The following is a 21,125-nucleotide window of genomic DNA, read 5'->3' as shown; positions in this document are numbered from 1 at the left end:
ATGGTGGGAGGATTATCGTGTTTACAGTCAACTGAAGCCAGAGGCACAGGAGAAATGAATAGCATTGGGAATAGATGGAACGAGTTGAGATAGAAAGAGTCCAGGAATTAAATTCGTGTTGAGATAATAGCTAACTTTTCAGGGATGTTCAGAGGTTCTCAACAGGAGGCACTTAGTCATGGCTGGAGACATTTTGGTTAAGATAGATATGTGTGTGTTCTCACACACACATGTGTGCATGCGTGTGTGCATGTGTGTGCATGCGTACATGTGTGTGTGTTGGAGGTGTATGCTACCAATCCTACCCAGCAGAAGCCAGGGATACTACTGCAGGACAAGAATTATCCAGCCCAAAATGCTAACATTACTGAGGCCGAGAAAGCCTGATAGCATGGGTGCCTCTAATTTTGTGGAAAATTGAAATTTTGCTAGATTATAAAAAGCCCAGATTTGCATCACTTTGGGAAGATTTAGTAAAACTATATATTTCTTCAGATAAATATACTTGGTGTCTTTTGCCTTACCAAGAACTGGAAACTCTGGCAAACTGTTCAATTAAAAAGGCGGTTAGATAAAACCACCAGCTTTTATTCATGGGCACTTTGCAGAACGGTGCTAATTGTACAGATCTCAAAAGAGTTCCCGAAATTTTAATCTCCACAGCTGGGTCCATCACAATTACTAATTAGCAGCATAGTATTTCAGGCCTTTTCAGGGCTGTGAGAAAGCTTAAATTTTTGCTTCCGAAATATTCTTAAATTAAACACTTTTAAATTCTAATAATGGGATTTTTTCAATGCTGCTCCACCCCTGGGCATTTAGACAAGTGTTTAGCAAGTGAAAGTACTTCTCTAGGATCCACACATGCTGTCCCACCATTGAGGTGGAAGTTTGCAAAGCAACTGCCTTTCCTAGAGCTCCCTGGCTCACCCAGTGGGACAGATGGGCTGTGGGAGGAAGGCTCTGCTCAGCTATGAAGCAAGTGTGAGCTAAGGACCATCTGGGGTCCCACCAGAGTGCAGAGCCTGGGGGTGGGGTAGCCATCAGTGATCTGCTCTCTCCACACATCCCCGGTGAGCATTGTAAAGATGGAAGGCAGCCGCTGGTTCCCAAGCCTCTTTCACCTGAATAGAGATTTGATCAACCAGAAGTCTGTGGGTCTGCTCCTGGCATTTGGGGACACTGGCTATCACAGTGGTTTGGGCCTGAGCTCTCACACTTCTTACGGGCTGCTAAGGAGGGCACTTATGGAATCTTTGCCCATCTTCTGGCCAGTTTGCTCCCTGCCTCTTGGGGGTTGAACCGAGGAAATTCCTCTTGTACAACTCTTGTATTGATTTCCACTGGGTGACTCCAGCATTTGAGGGCTATGGAAATAACAAAGGAGGGGTGAAGAGTTCTTTGCAAGTCACGCATCCCACTGTGGGATGGAAATTCTAACAGGAATGACTATTTTCGTTCCGGATGTAGATGAGACACTCTGCCTTTCCTGATCACTGGCACGCAGAAACCTCCAAGTATGTTGATGGCTGAGTGCTCAGCTGTCCTTAGAGACCCTTTTGTAATCATTAGTACCACTTGAGTAATTTAATCACTAAGAAAGCTTAATTCATTCTTAGATTCTCATTTTAAAAATTCTCATTTTAAAATTATATATATACATATATATATATATGTTTAGATGAGTATTGCTTAGTGCAATGATAGTAAGTCATGCCTACTATTCATAATACCTCAGAGGACGTAGGAGAGCAGCATTGCTTAGTTGAGACAGGGATGCCATCCTTCTTTTTGTCTCAAATAATTCTCCTTTTAGGAGAAGGTGTAATGATTTAGTTCACAGCTCTGGAATCAAATCCTTTTGGCTCTATCATTTACTATCAGACCTATGCATTAATTTACTATATATTGGCATGTGAATGTACACACACACACACACACACACACACACACACACACACACACACACAGCCTGTGAGATGGCTCAGTGGGTAAGATGTTTGCCTCCAAGCCTGATGATCTAGGTTCAACTTCCAGGATATATGTGGTGGAAGGAGAGCTATGACTCCCACAAGTTGTCTTCTGATGCCCACATATAGCCTGTGATACATTCTACCATACCCACACATTTGCACACAATACATAAATGTAATTAAATGGCTCTAAAAATGTAATGTAGGTAAAATACTTAGAATATGATATGGCAAATACAAAATAGCTGTGTCTTACAATCAACTATTTCAGAAACACTTCATTCAACAGAGATTCTTTGACTAGCTCATACTTGTTTTGTCTGAATGACCTTTAAGATTTATTTTTTTAAAAAAACATAATCTAATGGCAGGTTAATTTTAGCTTTAAGTAAAGGAAAGCCAATTTCTCATGGCTTGCCAGTAAGGAAACCTATTATCTGTCCAACTATAGTTTCCGAGAAAGTGAACTCCAGAGGCAGTGGAGCCCTTTTCTCTGTTCCACCACCACAGAGTAAAAGTTATTTACAGCTGGTTCCTTTAGGACCAAGCAGGATGACTAAAGGGGTAACTGTTCTATCCTTGTTACCATCTTGTAGTAAAAAGAGATACACTGTCCCAAGGCAGAGAGCATGGAGTTTTTCCTAGCTGACTTTGAATACTTGTAGTGTGTGTCCCTTTCTTTTGCACATGGCTGCCAGAAAATGCTACAGGCAAGTTGGCTTAAGCCAACTGAGAGGCTGACAGACAGACAGACAGTTCTGTTGCCTTCAAAGCTGAGCAGAAGTTACTGAGTACTGTACACTAGCCGGCTTGCCCAAACATAGCCCGGTGGTGTTGGAGATGGATAGGAACGTGTGCAAACATTGGTACTCCTAAGAAGAAGGGAGGAAGAGAGGATAGCTCTGCCAGCAACCTAGTGTGTGCTGTAGAGGTGTGCTGTCTAGTTTTATGTTAACTTGACACAAGCTTGAGACATTTGAGAAGAGGGGACCTAAGTTGAGAAATTTTCCCCACCAAACTGGCCTGTGGGCAACAATGTGGTGCATTTTCTTGATTGATGATTGATGTGGGAGGACTTAGATCACTGTGTGTGGTGCCTCCCCTGGGCTGGGAGTCCTGGATGACATAAGATATCAAGCTAAGTAAGCCGTGTGGAACAGCGCCTTAAGCAGCGTCCCTACGCTTCCTCAGCTCCCACTTGCAATTTCATGCCTTGCGAGTTTCTTCTGCCCTGATTTTCTTCAGTGCTGGATGTTATCAGGTAGTTAAGAAGAAGCAAACCCTTTCCTCCCCAAGTTGCTTTCCATCAAGGTGATTCATCACAGCAGTAGAAAACCCAACTAAGAAAGTGAAGATCTGAAAAGCCACTAGCCACACACAATCCTTTGCTTCTCTGTATCGCTTTCATGACAAGTTATAAAATAATACTCTCTCTTAAAGGTCAATTAATTGTATTATTTGTATTTCAGAAAATGTTAGCAAACTGAAGAAACTTGAATACTTGAACTTAGCATTGAACAACATTGAAAGAATTGAAAACTTGGAAGGTAAGAATTTTCCTGTTTTTCATGGAGGCAATAAAAACTTGAAAGTAGCTTTAAGAAGTAGTGTGGATACGATAGTATACTTTTAAATTATATTTTATATAAATCTTGGTCATCTTAGTTCTTATAAAACTTCAAACAGTAGAGTGATATGTAAATTCAAAGCCTGAAATATGTTTCACCCCTTCCAACTTTCTGGTTGGTCTCCTTACCAGAGGTAGCCACAGTTGAGATCTTGAATATGTTCCATGTTTTTCTTTTGTTTTGCTTCCTATCAATCAGATTATATTGTACATATCATCCTTAACATTTTTTGACGTGTGTGTGTGTGTGTGTGTGTGTGTGTGTGTGTGAGAGAGAGAGAGAGAGAGAGAGAGAGAGAGAGAGAGAGAGAGAGAGAGAGAGGCTGACAGACAGACAGACAGTGTCTGGATATCAGAAAACAAGTTGTAGAAGTTACTTCTCTCTCCTTCCACACTATGGCTATAGGTTCTGGGGACTCTAACTCATGTTTGTCAGCGGCTGCTGAGCTCACTCTGGTCCTTATGAATATTATTTTGAAAGTTAATTTCTTCCTGGAAATCACCCCCAATATCTTGATATGCAAGAGCAGGGACTGAAGGCTGCATCATGGCATAAATACAGAAGGACGAGCCAAGTGTTTGTCTGCAGATGGGCATTTGAGGACTCCCCGGCTTTGCTAAAATGAACCTGTGACAGCGCGCTCTTCTTCAGCAGCTCTGTGCATTTTCCGTCTGCCTCCCCGCCTGGGTTTTATTTAGACTTGAAATTCCTGGGCTTCAATATGCAGATTTTGGAATATCCTGCCAATTCCTTTTTCTTCTGAAAGATTGTATCAGCTTCTCTTTGCACCTGCTGGTCCATGTGAGTGTCATTTCTGTATGGCTTCGAAAATGCTTCCCCCACACTGAAATGCACTCGGGAACACTGAGCCACTGTTTGCTTTCAGCTCCTCTATTCATATCACTCTCGGCTATGCTCATAGAATGTTGATATTTCTGCTTAGGTGAATTCCGAGCTGGTTCCTATCTTTTAGCCAGGTTTTTGATTGATTTGCTCTTAAACATTCTGGATTCTAAGCCGTTGTCATGTGGTACAGATATTTCCCTTTGATACACCACTTTTCTGTGTATTTCAGTTACGATTCTAGTATGCAGGTGTTTTATACTGTAATTTTCCAAACTATCATCAATATTTTCTCTTGTAGTTTCTAACTATGATTTATTTTGAGTTAAGTTCCACTTTCAACATCTTGATTTTTCACACATAATTTCTCCAATCCATCTCAAACTTACTGTGTAAGCCAAATCAAAAGATTTTTCTCAAAATGTATTGTGGTTGAAACACCTGGACCACTCTTTAAAATTGAAATATAAATGACATACCACAAAAGTCACCACTGCGAATGCACAATCCAGCAGTTTTGCTACACTTGTATGTTCTAGACCATTTTCATCAAGAAAATATGAAGCCTCATATCGTTTAGTTACTGTACATGTGCCCCCTCCTTACCCACTAACGACAGCTCGACATCTCCTTCTTTCTCCATATTTCTCAACATAATACAAGCGAAGCGGCAGTGAGTGTGGTCTCTCCCTTTAAGGCACACTGTTTCCCAGTTTCCTCCACACTGCAGCATGTTTCAGCACATCATTTCCTTTCATAGGTCAATAATACTCCACACGTGGAATGTATACTTCACCTTTCTAGCTATTAAGAATTTTTTGCTGATGTCAGTGGGTAAAGAACTTGCCCTCAAACAGAAGGACCCATGTTTGGATTTCTAACACCCACTATATATTTTTTAAAAAAGTTTTAATTACGTTATTTATTTACATTCCAGCCATGCCCCCTCTTCTTGCTCTCCTCTCCTACAGTTCCTCATCCTATTCCTTCTCCCCCTTGCCTCCAAGAAGGTGCTCCTCAACACCAGACCTCCCCCTTTTCTGGGGCCTCAAATCTCTCGAGGATTAAGGACATCTTCTTTACTGAGGCCAGACCAGGCAGACCTCTGCTCCATATGTACCAGGGGCCTCAGGTTGGTCTTTGTATGCTCCTAGTTGGTGGCTTAGTCTCTGGGAACTCCCTGGGGTCGAGGTTAATTGCGACTGTTGGTCTTCCTATGGGCTGGCTCTCCTCTTCAGCTTCTTTAATTCTTCCCTTAACTCAACCACAGGGGTTCCCGGCCTCAGTACAGTGGTTGGGTATAAGTATCTGCTTCTGTCTCAGTCAGCTGCTGATAGAGACTCTCAGAGGACAGCTATGCCATTCTCCTCTATGAGAATGTTCCCCCAACGACCCACCCTCTCCCAGCCTCTCCCACCCCACCCCTCCGCATGCCCCTATGCTAGGGCATCAAACCTTCATAGGACCAAGAGTTTCCCATCCCACTGATGTCAGACAAGGCCATCCTCTGCTACATATGTATCTGGAGCCATGGATCTTTCCCTGTACCCTCCTTGGTTGGTGGTCTAGTCCCTGGGAGCACTGGGTGGTCCAGCCAGCTGATGTTGTTCTTCCTAAGGGGTTGCAATCTGCCTCAGCTGCCCCAGTCCTTCTGCCAGCTGCTGCACCAGGGTCCCTGAGCCCAGTCTGAGGGTTGGCTCTAAGTATCCACATCTGCATTGATCAGTTGCTGGCTGAACCTCTCAAGGAGCAGTCATAGCAGGTTCCTGTCAGCAAGTGCCTCTTGGCAATGGCCACAGTGTTAGGTTTGGTGTCTGCAGATGGAATGGATCTCCAGGTAGGCAGTCCTTGGATGGCCCTTCCTTCAGTTTCTGCTCCATTTTTGTCCCTGTCCTTCCTTTGGACAGGAACATTTCTGGGTTAAAAACTTAGAGATGGGTATGTGGACCCATCCTATAACTAGGGGCCGTGCCTATCTACTGGAGTTGATCTCAACAGATTCTATCTCCCTTTCTCTGCTAAAATCATCCCTATTAGGTCCTGGGAGCCTCTCGTTTCTCTGGTGTCTGGGACCCTCCAGTAGCTATCCCCGTTTCCTCATACCCTCTACACATTTTTATTTGCTTTTCTGACCTTCTGTACTTCTCTCCTGTCCCCTCAGTACCTGATACTGCCCCAGTTATTTCCTCCCCCTCCTTCCTCTCTCCCAAGTACCCCTCCCTCCCATGATCATCCTGTTCCCCACTCAATGCAGGACTAAAGCATCTATACCTTTCTTCTTCCTAAACTCCATATGGACTATGGGTTCTATCATAGGCATTGTGAGTTTTAGGGCTAATATCCACTTATCGGTGAGTACATACCAAGTGTATTCTTTTGTGTCTGGGTTACCTCACTCAGGATGATATTTTCCAGCTCTGTCCACTTGTGAATTACATAAAATTCGAATGACAATCCGAAGTCATTGTTTTTAATAGCTGATCAGTACTCCATTGTGTAAATGTACCACATTTTCTGTATTTATTACTCTGTTGAGGGACACCTGGGTTGTTTCCAGCTTTTGACTATTATAAATAAGGCTGCTATGAACATAGTGGAGCATGTGTCCTTGTTATATTTTGGAGCATCATTTGGGTATATGCCCAGTAGTGGTATAGCTGGGTCTTCAGGTAGAACAATTTCCAATTTTCTGAGGAACCACCAGACTGATTTCTAGAGTGGTTGTACCAGCTTACAATCCCACCAATCATGGAGGAATGTTCCTCTTTCTCCATATCCTTGCCAGCATCTGCTGTCACCTGAGTTTTTGATCTTAGCTATTCTGACTGGGTGTGAGATAGAATCTCAGGATTGTTTTGATTTGCATTTTCCTGATGACTAAGGATGTTGTACATTTCGTTAGGTGCTTCTTGGCCATTTGATATTCCTCAGTTGAGAAATTCCCTGTTTAGCTCTGTACATTTTTAAAAAATATTTTAATAGATGTATTTCTTTACTTATATTTCAAACGTTAGTCCCCTTCTCGGTTTCCTGTCCATAAGCCCCTATTCCCTCACCTCACCCTCCCCATACGGGTATTCCCCTCATACATCCCCCTTATTGTGCCCTTCCCATATTTCCCTGCACTGGGGGTCCAACCTTGGCAGGACCAAGGGCTTCCCCTTCCACTGTGCCCCAACAAATAGGGTTATTTGGCCCTCTGGAGTCTAACTTCTTGAGTTCTTTGTATATTTTGGATAATAGCCCTCTATCAGATATAGGCTTGGTAAAGATCTTTTCCCAATCCGTTGGTTCCTATTTTGTCCTAATGACAGTGTCCTTTGCCTTACAGAAGCTTTGCAGTTTTATGAGGTCCCATTTATCGATTCTTGTTCTTAGATCATAGGCCATTGGTGTTCTATTCAAGAAATTTTCCCCTGTGCCCATGTGTTCAAGGTTCTTCCCCACTTTCTCTTCTATTAGTTTGAGTGTATCTGGTTTTATGTGGAGGTCCTTGATCCACTTTGTCTTGAGCTTTGTACAGGGTGATAAGCATGGATCGATCTGCATTCTTCTGCATGCTGACCTCCAGTTGAACCAGCACCATTTGTTGAAAATGCTGTCTTTTTTCCACTGGATGGTTTTAGCTCCTTTGTCAAAGATCAAGTGACCATAGGTGTGTGGATTGATCTACCTGCCAGTCTCTGTACCAATACCATGCAGTCATTATTTTTTTTATCACTATTGCTCTGTAATACAGCTGGAGGCCAAGGATAGTGATCCACCCAGAAGTTCTTTTATTGTTGAGGATAGTTTTCTTTATCCTGTTTCTTTTTTATTCCAAAGGAATTTGAGAATTGCTCTTTCTAACTCTGTGAAGAATTGAGGTGGAATCTGAAATTGCATTGAATCTGTAGATTGCTTTTGGTAAAATGGCCATTTTTACTATATTAATCCTGCCAATCCATGAGCTTGGGAGATCTTTCCATCTTCTGGAGTCTCTGGTTGGGCATGGTATCTGTGCCCTGGGGTCCCAGAGATCTTAGTTAAGCCAGTTATTGGGGCAGGGCTTGGGATCTCACCTGTGATCTTGGATGTGTCAGAACACCTGGCAAGTCAAGCTGCAGCTGGGGTGTGGGCTGAATGGGTTGGGATCCAGAGCAGAGGCTCTGCTCTCAGCACAGGTGCAAACCGGAAGCTAGCACAGATTTATAATGACTGATTTTCTAGTCATTTAAAATTAAGCTAGGAAGGAAAAAGTACAAACAAAATGAGTTTATATGCCTTTTGCATTTACTTACATAGTCACTTCTATTGAGGATCCTTTTTTTTTTATTTGAATTTGATGGTAGAACAGGTTTTAAGGATCAGATCACTATCATGAACACATGTGTTTTAATGAATTCAACTCTTTGCTGCATCGTCATCTGCTGGGCTGGCAACACCACTGCAGATACATTTTCTACCTCTAAACATCCATCTCTTCAGGATGTCACTGACTTTGACCTCACAAGTCCTAAACATGGACATTGGGGTCCTTGCTTCTTTGGTAGGGGTGTGTGTGTGTGTGTGTGTGTGTGTGTGTGTGTGTGTGTGTGTGTGTGTGTGTTGTGTGTGTGTGTGTGTGTGAGTGTGTGTGTGTGTGTGTGTGGTGTGTGTGTGTGTGGTGTGTGTGTGTGTGTGTGTGTGTGTGTGTGTGTGTGTGTGTGTGTGTGTGTGTGTGTGTGTGTGTGTGTGTGTGTGTGTGGTGTGATGGTGGTGGGGATTCTTTGGTGTGGCTCTTTATACTTTCCATAACACTACTACTGCTGGTCCACACTGTCTGGCTTGCCCTGTCCATATTTCCCCAATACCAACCCTGTTTGGTAACAGGCTGTGCGTTAGGACTGTGTATACTGAATGACATTTGAGTAGCCACTCAGTGGCTTATAGCCCTGGAGTTTACCACTGTGACTGCAAAGCCCTACCCACAACTGACAGGCTGGTTCCGATATTTTCATATGAATTTGAGCTACTCTACAGTGTCTTCATTTCAACCCAAAAGATGCCATTTAATATATTTTTGTATGGTAGATCCTCTGTTGACAATTTTTTTGTTTACTTGCAAAAAAATATTTCGAAGGGTAGATTCTCAGATAAATAATTCTTGACATCTTTCCTTTCTCCCGTCTTCTTTTTTTTCTCCCCTCTTATTTTTGGATATCCTTTCTTTAACACCTTTCTTTCTCTAATCATTCCTATCTCTTTCTCATAACCCCCACCTCTATTAATTGGATCTAGTTATACTCATCTGACCTTCCATACTTCCTAAGCTGCTTGTCTATTTAAATTAGTCTGTCTTTTTATTCTGCAGTCTGAGATATCTCACCAGATTTAAATCCAGAATAATTATGTTAATTCTTTCTCATTCTAGAATTCATTTCATTTTCAATTAACTCTTTGATTGGACCACAATTTCAACCTTTTCACTTGTATTGATTGCTTCTTTTCTGTGGTGCGATTGTTGGTGGATGGATGAAATATCATCTAACATAGTTTTTGATGCAGTTAGAACTCTGTTTTAATCTCTTCCATTCTCTGAATGCCTTCTCTTGTTCGCCACTCTCTAGTCGGTGCTATTTTATTTAGGTAGTAGTTTGATGTCCCACAGTAAACGCAGAGAACCTGGTGTGTCCAGTGGCTGGCGTGGGTTTGCAGTTATGAGGTTCAGTTTCCCTAGCCAACCTCTCTTGTGTGTGGCTGGGCTGTGTGCGTTGTGAGTGGGTGGAGCACGTTGACTGGCAGCCCTGCTGCAAGTGAGGGGCGTGGAGCAGAGGCGGGCAAGCTGTTCTGCCACCCAACTCCCATCTGTCAATGGCTAAAACTGGGAGGAGCTCACTTGGGACACAGGGGTTTTAGTCTCTTTGCCTCCCCATGCAGAAAGAGTCATCTCGGTGACGTACCAACAGCCATAAATACACATCATTCCTTTTGAATTTCTATCCTCAAAACCTGGAAACCGCTAGTATCAACGCCGCAAATTCGGGATCAGTTCTGAGATTCAGAGTTCTGTCATTGTCTTCCTGTTTTAGAAGAGTAGTCAGTCACCACTGTTGTACATGACAGCTCTGTCACAGTTAGCTTGTGGTCAAATAGAATGAAACATTTACTCAGCACATATGTTCACGGTAATAAATTTTAATGCAACTGTCGGAAAGTTAATACAACCCTCAGTGTTTTGGCTTATAACCAGGGCTTGTTTTTGTTGAGAAGCTGTTGCAGGACTGGGGACTTCCCTTTTAACAGGCTTTCTGATCATTCACCACTAGAGGGCAACATCGTTGCTGTTGCTGTTTTGAACTTTGCAAAGTACAGTCATAAGCAGTGCACCTTCAACCTTTCACTGTATGGACTCGGCTCCCTTCTGTACTGTGCCTCCCAGCCCTAATGGGGAGGAACTGGGTACAGGCTAGTTTGGGGACATGCATATCAAGATTAGAAGTGTGTAAGGGGACAGAAAAGAGAAAAGGGACTTTTTTTTCCTGGCATGTATGTACTTTTGGTTTGATTTGAAGGGCAAGATGTAAGAGAAGAGGAAGATGGGTGGATGATTCAGTCCATCTGCTATAGTAAATCTCAGTGTCATAATGGCCTCCCCCGTCTCTTTTTTACCTAAAGGGAAAAGAAGAGGAGGAGAAAGAGGGGGGAAGAGGAGGAGGAAGGGGAAAACAAAACAAAGAAAGCTGTTTCTTTCTTCCCCCTCCTCTCTATTCTCCGTTTAGGATTCACCACGGTAGAATGTAGTGTCTGCTGCTCCTTTCCTGGAATCATCCCGCCCAAAGCTGGAGAGAAGGGAAGTGTTTGTGAGGCCTAGGTCAGTAGATGGTCTTTCTCAGGATAGACGGCAAAGAGTGGAGGAGAGAATGCTTGCCTCGGCAGAGATGGTTGGTCAAGTTTGGCCACGTACGGACATGTTCATGAATAACATGGAAAACATGCTTTAATTCTTTACATTTAGGCCAAGTCTAAGTAAAGCGAAAACTTGTTTGTTTTTTTTAAACTATTTTGAATGCATGGAGACTTGAAGACCTTCATCCATAAAACTATAGCAAAACTCTAAACCATGAAATTTTCATCTTGCTGGAATCTTGGAAATCAGGCTTTTCTTGCATGAAGGAAAAATAGCATTAAATGTTTTGCAGAGCCTTCCAAGGTAAATGTAATACAGTGTCAGCACGATACATGGTTCTCACCTCACAGGTAGCAAAAGATTGGTTTATTCTGAGCCAAGTAGGAGGAACATGGCCTAAAAATAACCTAAAATGTTTCCCCTACATCATGTGTTCATAGTGGAAGTGTACATGAGTCCCTCTGTCACTGAATAAAGTCATGTATTAGATGTGTTATTGGGGACATTAGGCCAGTGGGGTTACAGCAAAGCAGGGAGAACAATGCTGCAGGTTCCGATGCTATCTGGTGGCCTTTGAGTTGCCGGAAGCTCATGATCTGCCAATTTGACACATTCTGAAGGTTTTGCCTGGGAGAGGGAAGGACACTAGGTCAGATACAGAAGATGAGGGCTAAATAGCTTTGAGGGGACTAAAGATAGCAGAGACAATCAGCTTTGTGTGCAGCCCTCCACAGTCACAAGTTCTAATCAGTCAAGCAGTTGCAATCAATACAAATGTGTCCTTTCCCTGGGGAGCTCAGTTTACAGTGGTCCTGTTGGGCAAGCATCGCACCCTGTGCATTCGGAAGCCAGATATGTTATGACCATGCGCTGGGAACATTTGTCCTTGCGATGTGACAGCGTTGAGTCTGAGTGGGCAGGACAGCAGTCTTTAGGAAAGAGCATCCTCACCCCACCCCCTGGGTTAGAGGACTTCTTAAGACCACCTTGCAGACCAGAACTCATAACACCACCATTGAGTGCTCATGTTGACGGTGACTATTTACTTATGCTCTCCACTTGCCCCTTGTCCTATTTTCTTCTGTTAAAATTTAAAGCTCTGTCAGTACCCCAACGTTAGACTTGGAGTTGCAGGTTCTTCTCATGTGCTCCTTCCAACACAGCCACATGGATGAAACCCCCTCTCTCTGTCCCTCACCATTACCCACCTCTATTGTTTGGGGATTAGGGGCCAACCAGACACTGTTGGTGCTGTTGGAGCTGGGACCTTTGGCCTTAAACTCATACTAGTTTATGAAGTAGAGCCTAGGTTAATTTTCCATGGCAGCTTACTTATTCTTTAAGCCAATTTTAATCATATTCTTTCCTGGGTGACTTTATCATGAAAATATATGATTTAATACACACATATGTAATATGTAGAAACAAATATACTGTTGAACCAAGATTAAACAACTTTCATGTTTAAACTTAAAGATAAAACAAACCAAATTTATTGTCTTAAAAAGAGTATCCCTTTCCACCACTGCAGATTCAAGTTCAGTCCAGCCTAGGCCACTCCAGGCTTAGTGGTGACAAATGCTTTTATTAAGATGGATACTCAAATATGAGTTGCATAAAGGCTTTATCATGGGAACTTTAACAAGATGATGATGGCAATAGTGATGATGGTGGTGGTGGTGGTGATGATGGTGATGATGATGATGGTGATACTGAGGATGGAATGATGATATTTGTAAAGTGATAGGTCAGTTAATTCTTGTAGTCAGGGTTTTCGTCTGGCTTCTGAGTGTTCTATTCTTCCAAGAGCAGGCCTTAATGTATGTTTTCTGCATTCCAACTGGAACATAAAAAGTGTACGTAGCTAAGAAGTACCATGTAATGTTTTATTCATGTGTACAGTATATGCATTGGTGAGCATCCCAGTATTCAGGAAGACTTGGCATTACTTCATTATAGCTCCAGTCTATCAGTTAGGAAGTCTCTCAGATCGGGTACAGGGAGAGGGAGCAGAACTAGATGATACCTCCCACGATGAAATCAACATCATAGAGCCAAGTGTCACCATTAGCAATGTAACCTTAAGTAGCAGTTACCACAATCTCTTTCTTATAGGCTTGGAAGTGGGATTAGATAAGGCACTGCCATGTAGGTAAGAAGAAAATTGTATGCCTGTTAAGGCATTTTGATATGTTTCTACTGTTACATTATATTCATGTATGTATTCATATATGTGTGTGGGCCCATATGGCAATGGAGGTCAAAAGGCATTATCAAATACCCTCCTCTATTGCTTTTTATTGAGACAGGCATTTTTATTAAACTTGGCACTTACTCATTTTTAGGCAGGCTAACTGGCCAGTAAGACCAAATGATCCTCCTGTCTCCACTCCCCAGCACTATGGTTACAGACATGTATGTATGCACAGCGATACCTTGCTTTGTATATGGATTCTGGAGATTCAAAGCACAGGCCCAGCACACATGTGAACTATCTTCTTAGCCTTTTAATGTTTTCATTAAAGTGCATTGGTTATAAAAATAATTTCACTGTGGCATTTCAATATATGCATTTAGCACAGTTTGATGATCTTCTTCTCTCCTAAGGATATCAGAGAAAAGCATAGAAACTGTATTAGCTTTCTATCGTTTTCAAAAATTTTTCTTCTATTTGTATATATTAAATATCAGATACAGCCATATTGGCAATTTTTGAAATAAAGAATGACCCACTCTCACTAGGACCACTACTGTTATCACTTTCTTTACCTTGCTTATTTTCCCATCTGTCCCTGGACACTGCACATGAACAGGGTTAAATCTTAGTGTTGTCTCTTTGAGTACCAGTTCCCCTGTGTCATGATACAGCTTTCGTAATCCTCATTCTTAATGCTTTGGTAATAGTGGAATGAAAAGATCCAACGGTGTTTCGTTAACCAGTTTTAAAAAGGTGTGTGTGTGTGTGTGTGTGTGTGTGTGTGTGTACATATATATGTATGCAAATATTTGTCTATGTGTGCATGTGTGGAGGTCAAAGGTAAACAGTGTCTTCCTCCCCTTCCCTTCCCCCTTCCCTTCCCTCCCCTTCCCCTTCCCCTTCCCCCTTCCCTTCCCTTCCCTTCTCCTCTCCTCTCCTCTTCTCTCCTCTCCTCTTCTATCTCTGTCTCTATCTCTATCTCTATCTCTATCTCTATCTCTATCTCTATCTCTATCTCTATCTCTATCTGTGTATCTCTCTATTTGAGATGAGGTCTTGCACTGAATCCAGAACTTGCCATTTAAGCCAAACTGGCTATCTAGTGAGACCCCAGGAACTACCAATTTGGACCCTATCTCCAATAGTAGGATCATAGTTGAGTACTGTAGTGCCCAGATTTCATGTATGTTCTGGAGATGTGGATTCAGATCTGCATGTCTCTGCATCCATGATTACCCACTTCCAGACACTGATCATGAGGCTGATTTCATATATGTGCTGACATATTTTATGCAGTGAATGTATTGGCCATGGTATCAATCCAATAGTTAGCAACAGTCGTCTGGTGGCTCCAAAGATTAATCTACACTCAGCCTTGTCAGGGCTCTTCCCTTTCCTCTGCTGACCCACTGTCTCTAAAGTTCTGTTTTCTCTAGTTTTCATCTGGCTGGCTAGCTAGCTAACTAGCTAACTAACTAACTAACTAACTAACTAACTAACTAACTAACTAACTTCCCTTGTGTCCAATCTGCTCCATCACCCACTACCCCTCCTCTATCTCCATCATTCTCTTCACCCCTTCCCTCTCTTTATTCTGCCATTGTCTTCTTTCTTCCACAAACATGTCTTAACCTTTTGCATTATGCTAAAGACTTTCATGTATGTAATAGGCAAATCAGTTTTAAACAATTTCCCACTGTCCACTGACTCAGACAATAACAGAAGGAGATAAGTTATAAGTATTCAATCACATTACAAGAAAATATCCGAAAGGACAAAAGTCATACAGAGAATTCAAACATTAGAGAATGTCTAAATGTCACAAAAAGAACCAAAGGAGAGTCAGTATCTAATTTGTCACTTTACTGCTCCTGCATTTTATATCTTAGTTAATAAGCAATTAATGGGACTATATTAGGAAATTATGTGAACATCCTGTCCCTTATCACACTTTTATGTGTTGGTTTTAGTATAGTCAGTAATGATCCTGCAGTTCCATTTTTACATTTGTTAGATGATATTTGACTTTAATCAAGAACTTCACCTTCTGCACTTATCTGTTCATTATTTCTTATATCAGTTTTTCGGTTAGATGTTCACATTGTTCCAGGCACGGCCAGAGCAGCTCTTCCAAACAGAGCCCCATGTCTTCACGTTCCCTTCACAGTTTCTGAACACCTCCCTAATTTGTGCCATGTCAAGGTGCTGAGTTCTTTCTGTCGTTGATCAGCTTTCCTTCCTTTCTCCTCTTCACACATTCTGTTTTGAGTGAGTTTAGAAAATTCCTTCCATATTTCATGTAAAAGTTAGTAAGAACTAAAATTACAGAGTTCATATTAGGTTTTGTAGATGAAATCTATGAGAAATTTTGAGAGGTGAAGTGTCATTTTTATCAGTGATGTAGCTACTGATAAGCTGCCCTTGTAAATGACCTTCTGCCCAGGACAAGGTGGAGTCAAGAGCTTGAGACCAAGGAAAAGTGAAGGGGGACAAAATAATCATATAATAATTAAGCTCTATATGCAATTTTGAGAAATGGGATAAAACTCACCAAATGGATAAGGTTGCAGATCTATGAGCCAATCTGAGTCAAGTTCATTTTGCTTACATGGCTACCAGAAAACAACAGCAAAACAGTGTAATCTAAAGCATGGGGTATGGTGGAGTTATAGAAGTTTGGAGAACTAAGTTTACATAGGGCTGGATGCTCCGTCTGCCTAGATTTACTATTCAGATCTCAAAGGCTGTCGAGTTTGCCATGTTACCCCCACAAACATCATTAAATCACAAGGAAAGACAGCCTTTACTGAACCAAGCCTGTAGCAATGTAAACCAGGGTAGTCTTCTCCTAGTGCAGCAGCAACCACACAGTTCAGAAGGACACACGTGTAGGCACATCTAAGGCAGACCTGTTGTGATCTGGTGTCAGAGTTTCTATTTAACTCTCAGGTACTGTACAAGTTTATTATTACCATCACCTTTTCCTCTTTTTTTCCTTCTTTTTTCTCATTACCAGGATGTGAGTGGCTGACCAAACTTGACTTGACTGTAAATTTCATTGGAGAACTGAGTAGCGTTAAAACCCTGACACACAATATTCATCTGAGGGAGCTGTTCCTCGTGGGTAACCCATGTGCTGACTTCGACGGCTACAGGGAGTTTGTGGTGGTGACCTTACAACAGTTAAAGGTATGCTCAGAGCAAAGGTGCAAAAGGGAGTGGGGAGAAGAGAGAAGGAAATACACAGAAAGACGAGAAGAAGCAATCACAGGAATTCCTGGGTTCTTCATGGAATTGTTAGGCAAAAATTGCTGCTTTGGAGATTGGAATATTCTAGAGAGTAAAGCTGCATTATTTGATTTCTAACCTCTTGATGTTGTTTTTGAAACTTTTAACAAATCTTTAAAGGGTAAGTAGTTGATTTCTATATTATCTCATCAAAACACTGAACCAGTTGAGTCATCTTTTGAAATACACCCTTCACTATTACTGATACTTACCACTGCGATCCCAGAACCTAAGAGGTGGAGAAGAAACAGAAGGACTTCAGCAAGGTTAGTCTGGTCTACACAGTTAGTCCCAAGCCATCCAGGCCCAAACAATGAGACCTGCCTAAAAATCTCAAAAATAGCCAGTCAAACCAAAGTAAACAGGTTGCCATTACCCATCTTCAAGACTTCTGTGCTGGGTTTGAATGACACAGAGCATAAATTTACATATCTAACAAACCCATGTTTTTAATCTGTACTTTCAACTTATATTCTGTGTTTCTGTGATCCTTTCTTTGGTTTTAATTAATTCAATTGAACAACTCATAAAGCTCTGAAAATCACTTTCTTATATTTACTTATTATGAAGGATATTTCAAAGAACCCAGTTAAAAAGAGATGTACAGGTATGATTTGGGAGAGGGAACTGGGAACTCGCATGCCCTATCTGAACGTGCTGCTTTCCAGAGACATCCATGCAGCCAGTTACAAGCAAGTCCTTTGAATGCTACCTTTTTGGTTTTATGGTATCATTATGGCATACAGTATGTTGAGGTTTGTCCCCCTTCCTTCTTTAAAAGGTATGGAGCTGGAAGCTTCTGGAATGAGAGTCTTATGGCAGACTAAAATGTCAGATTTGTGTGTGTGTGTGTGTGTGTGTGTGTGTGTGTGTGTGCGTGTGTGTGTAAAAGCCAGAGAACAATTCCAGTGTCATTCTCAGGGACACCCTGTACTACTTTTGAGGCAAGGTGTCTCACTGGCCTGGAGCTCACCAATTAGTATAGACAAGCTGGTCAATGAAACCCAGGGACCTTCCTCAGTCTGCTTCCCTAAATGCTGGGAGTAAGCATTCTTAGCATTTTTATGTGTAGGTATCAGATCCATGACTCTATGCTTGTGAGGCAAGCACTATACCAACTGACCAGCTACCTAGCCCTAGAGATTTATTCTATCATCCTCTAAACTCAGGAGACATTATAGATTTTTCTATGACTCACTTTGAGGAAGGAATTATAAGTCAGAGACAATGGTTAAAACCAAATTGTATATCATAATATGCTCATATTTTGCCACCATATCCCCCAAATCCAATAATTTCAGAGCTAATATTATTTGGAATAATTGTAAACCTAATATTTAGTAAAATATGATTCCAAAGAAAGTATAAAACTGAGAATAGAAAAGAGCAGAATATTAGTTTTCACACAAGTCCAAAGTTCTTGGCCCATGTGTGACTCTAGGCATCTGTAACAAGAATACAGGAAAACAGTGGTTTTGAGGCATCCATTGGCTTAGTTCTCAGAGGGTATTTCTTCCTTCATCTTTGGTGTTTCTGTGGTTGAGAAATTGCTGGCTGCTAGATTCTTGATCAGATTTCTTGTCATGTAAAATTTCTTAGATTATGGAAATGCGTTGGATAGTTGAACCTAGAATAAGAGGCAAATCATTTTATCACGTAAGTTAGATGGTCATCATTGCACGAGTTCTTCCTAGAAAATGAGTGGTGTGAAGAACTTGCTAGACGTAGATCCTAGAGACTGAGGCTGAGAGTCCTTATCCTGAAGGAATCAGGGTTAGACTGGAACCGCATGGTCACCACAGCTGGGCTTGTTGATGCTGCTGTGCCCAGAGCAGAGTTGTGAGGTGTCACCATGTACTGAAAATGGTCACAAATAGTAGTGCAAGGTACTCTGTGAATGGTGTCTTTGGTGTCCTAGACCCATACAGGAGACAGTGAAGCACATTAGAGACAGGACATTGGAGCTTACAGATTGCCCCTTCTTGATTATTTGGCCTGACACACCCGACAAGTGGAACACATGGGCCCTGCACTCCTTGTGTCTGACTCTGAACCTCCACTGACCAACACACACACACACGCACGCACACACACACACACACACACACACATGCACGCACGTGTGCTGCTGCTCTGAGTTAATGTGTAAACTGTTGGATCGAGTCTTTCAGGAGACAGCCCCACTCAGGTTTTACAAGAGGCCATCAGTACCTGTGAAAAGTAGTGCTGGTAAATGTATTTACTGATACCTAAAAACGAAGCAAACCATTTTGAAATCTTAGGTACCATTTCACTGAGAGTTTATAAGGTTTGTCTGAAAGGAACAGTGGCGGTAGATGTGGATGTTGTGATTTTCTAGGATTGCTGTGTAAAATTCACAGTCTACCTCTGACTTATATGACAGATTTATTCCATAGCTCTGGAGAGCAAATTGTTCAGGGGAAGTTGTAGGAAAATAGGCTGAGTTGGGTCCCTCTTAAGTCCACGAGGGAGAGTCTAGGCCTATCTCCGACCTAGTTGGTTTAGCCAGCACTACTTGGCATCCTCTGACTCATGCTCTCATTGCTTTGACCTCTGCCCCAGTCCTCTCACAGTGTCCTTAGGCCTCTGTTCCTTCCCAAGGCATTCTTTTGTAATGACACTAGTTATATGATATTACACCCATGCCACTCCAATATGTTTTCCCCAAATAAATTATACCTACAATGTCCCCATTTCCTCCAAATAGTCAAATTTTGAGATCCTGGGATTAAAATTCAGACTCTAAAAATAGAGGCAGTACAGAGAGCCAATCTTTTGGAAGAGTTCTCCTCCTCCCCTAGGTCTGCAGCACTCAGGGTACTGAATGAGTGGGCACTGACTTTAGTAGCACACAGCAGTGTTACTCATGATCCCACCTGGGATCTACATGACTTTTGGGATATTTTTCTCATTTCTAGATAGATGTTGGTTGATCTATCTATAGATAGGGGATCTCAATGAAGCTCCAAGGCAACTCAGTTGCTTTTCTTTGCAGTGACCCATGTACAGTTATCATCAGTAAGCATAGGCACATACAGTTATCACCAGAAGTACGGACACATGCACAGTTACCAACAGCAAGTATGGATCCATGTACAGTTAACAATAATCATAGACCTGTTCACAGGAATCATCACTAACCATGAACACACTGCCGTTCCAGATACAGCAACTCCGCCTGGAGCAAAGTCAGGAAATGCAAAAGCTTCCATTACCCTTGCTGCTCTAGGCAAGTTTAGAGGGGTTTGTTTGAACTTGGAGAAAACATAAGCCAGTTTTGAACAATGTCTACCAGGAATCTTCAATAAATGAAGTCCTTAAGGTAGTGGTGGCTGGACACAGGGCCAAATGTAAAACCAGTTTTTGTATGTCTGGTCTGGAAGGTAACAGAGGGGTCTTTTTTTTTCATGCTCTTAGAAACAGTACATCTGAGTAAATAAACATGTAAAACATTTATAAAGACTTTATAAATCAAATAGGCAAATGTGCTCCAGATATAACCAAAAAACTGCACCTTGCTTCCCAAAGTTCATCAGAATCCTAAGTTAAAGAATTCTATTTAGCCAGAATCTCCCAGTCCAATCCAATAATGCCTAATCCATATTTACACTAATATTTTATGATCTCCTTCATATAAATATACTAATATTTATTTGAAAATTTATATAATGTGCTTATTATGGGGATTTATTTTATTTATGCCATGATTTTATTCAGTTTCCCAACTTGATTACACCTTAACTCTACCTGAGTCACTTTCAGAAATTGTACCACAACTGCTTCTTACCTTAAGTGGTAGCTGCAGCTGGAGGTGAACTTATTAACACAGCCTCAGTCCTCATGGAAAAATGTCAGAAAAAAAGAATCTCTGAAAAGCCTGGTACTCTTCTAATATATTTCAAATATATTAGAAATAGCATGAAATATTCCTCAAGATATCCATTATGATGCTCTACTTTAAAGATATGTTTCCAAGCTAAATATTAGATGAAAGGCAGACATTAATACATATTAAAATTAAAGATAATAAAAATCAAATATCTAACTAATAATATTTTTCTCTTTCACTTTGGCTGCCAGGAAGCTCAAAATTAAATCGAGGGCTTATGCATGCAGCTGCACGAGTCTCATGAAAACATGTTTTCTAATCTCTTTATTAGCATTTTGATATGCATTATGACTTATCCCAGTAGTTGGAAATTTTACACATCACTAAATTTGTATCTCATTACATGCACTTAGTAATATTCTGTTTCTGCAGATTAGCACAAATTTCGTGCTGTAAAACATGGCAAATCACTTCAGTG

General features: G+C 41.5%; 1 protein-coding gene across 1 annotated transcript in view; it reads left to right on the top strand.

The window, feature by feature from the left end:
• Lrrc6 (leucine rich repeat containing 6) overlaps window positions 1-21,125 on the top strand; it is a 91,002-nt gene that overhangs the window by 11,107 nt on the left and 58,770 nt on the right. Inside the window, 2 exon segments of the mRNA XM_032890858.1 lie at window positions 3,443-3,520; window positions 16,526-16,698. Coding sequence (XP_032746749.1) covers window positions 3,443-3,520; window positions 16,526-16,698 — 251 coding nt within the window.

The sequence above is a fragment of the Rattus rattus genome, chromosome 1, assembly GCF_011064425.1.
Source record: "Rattus rattus isolate New Zealand chromosome 1, Rrattus_CSIRO_v1, whole genome shotgun sequence".
In the NCBI taxonomy this organism is placed as follows: domain Eukaryota; kingdom Metazoa; phylum Chordata; class Mammalia; order Rodentia; family Muridae; genus Rattus; species Rattus rattus.
Note: the sequence above shows the minus strand (reverse complement) of the source record. Positions and strands in the feature narration are given on the sequence as shown.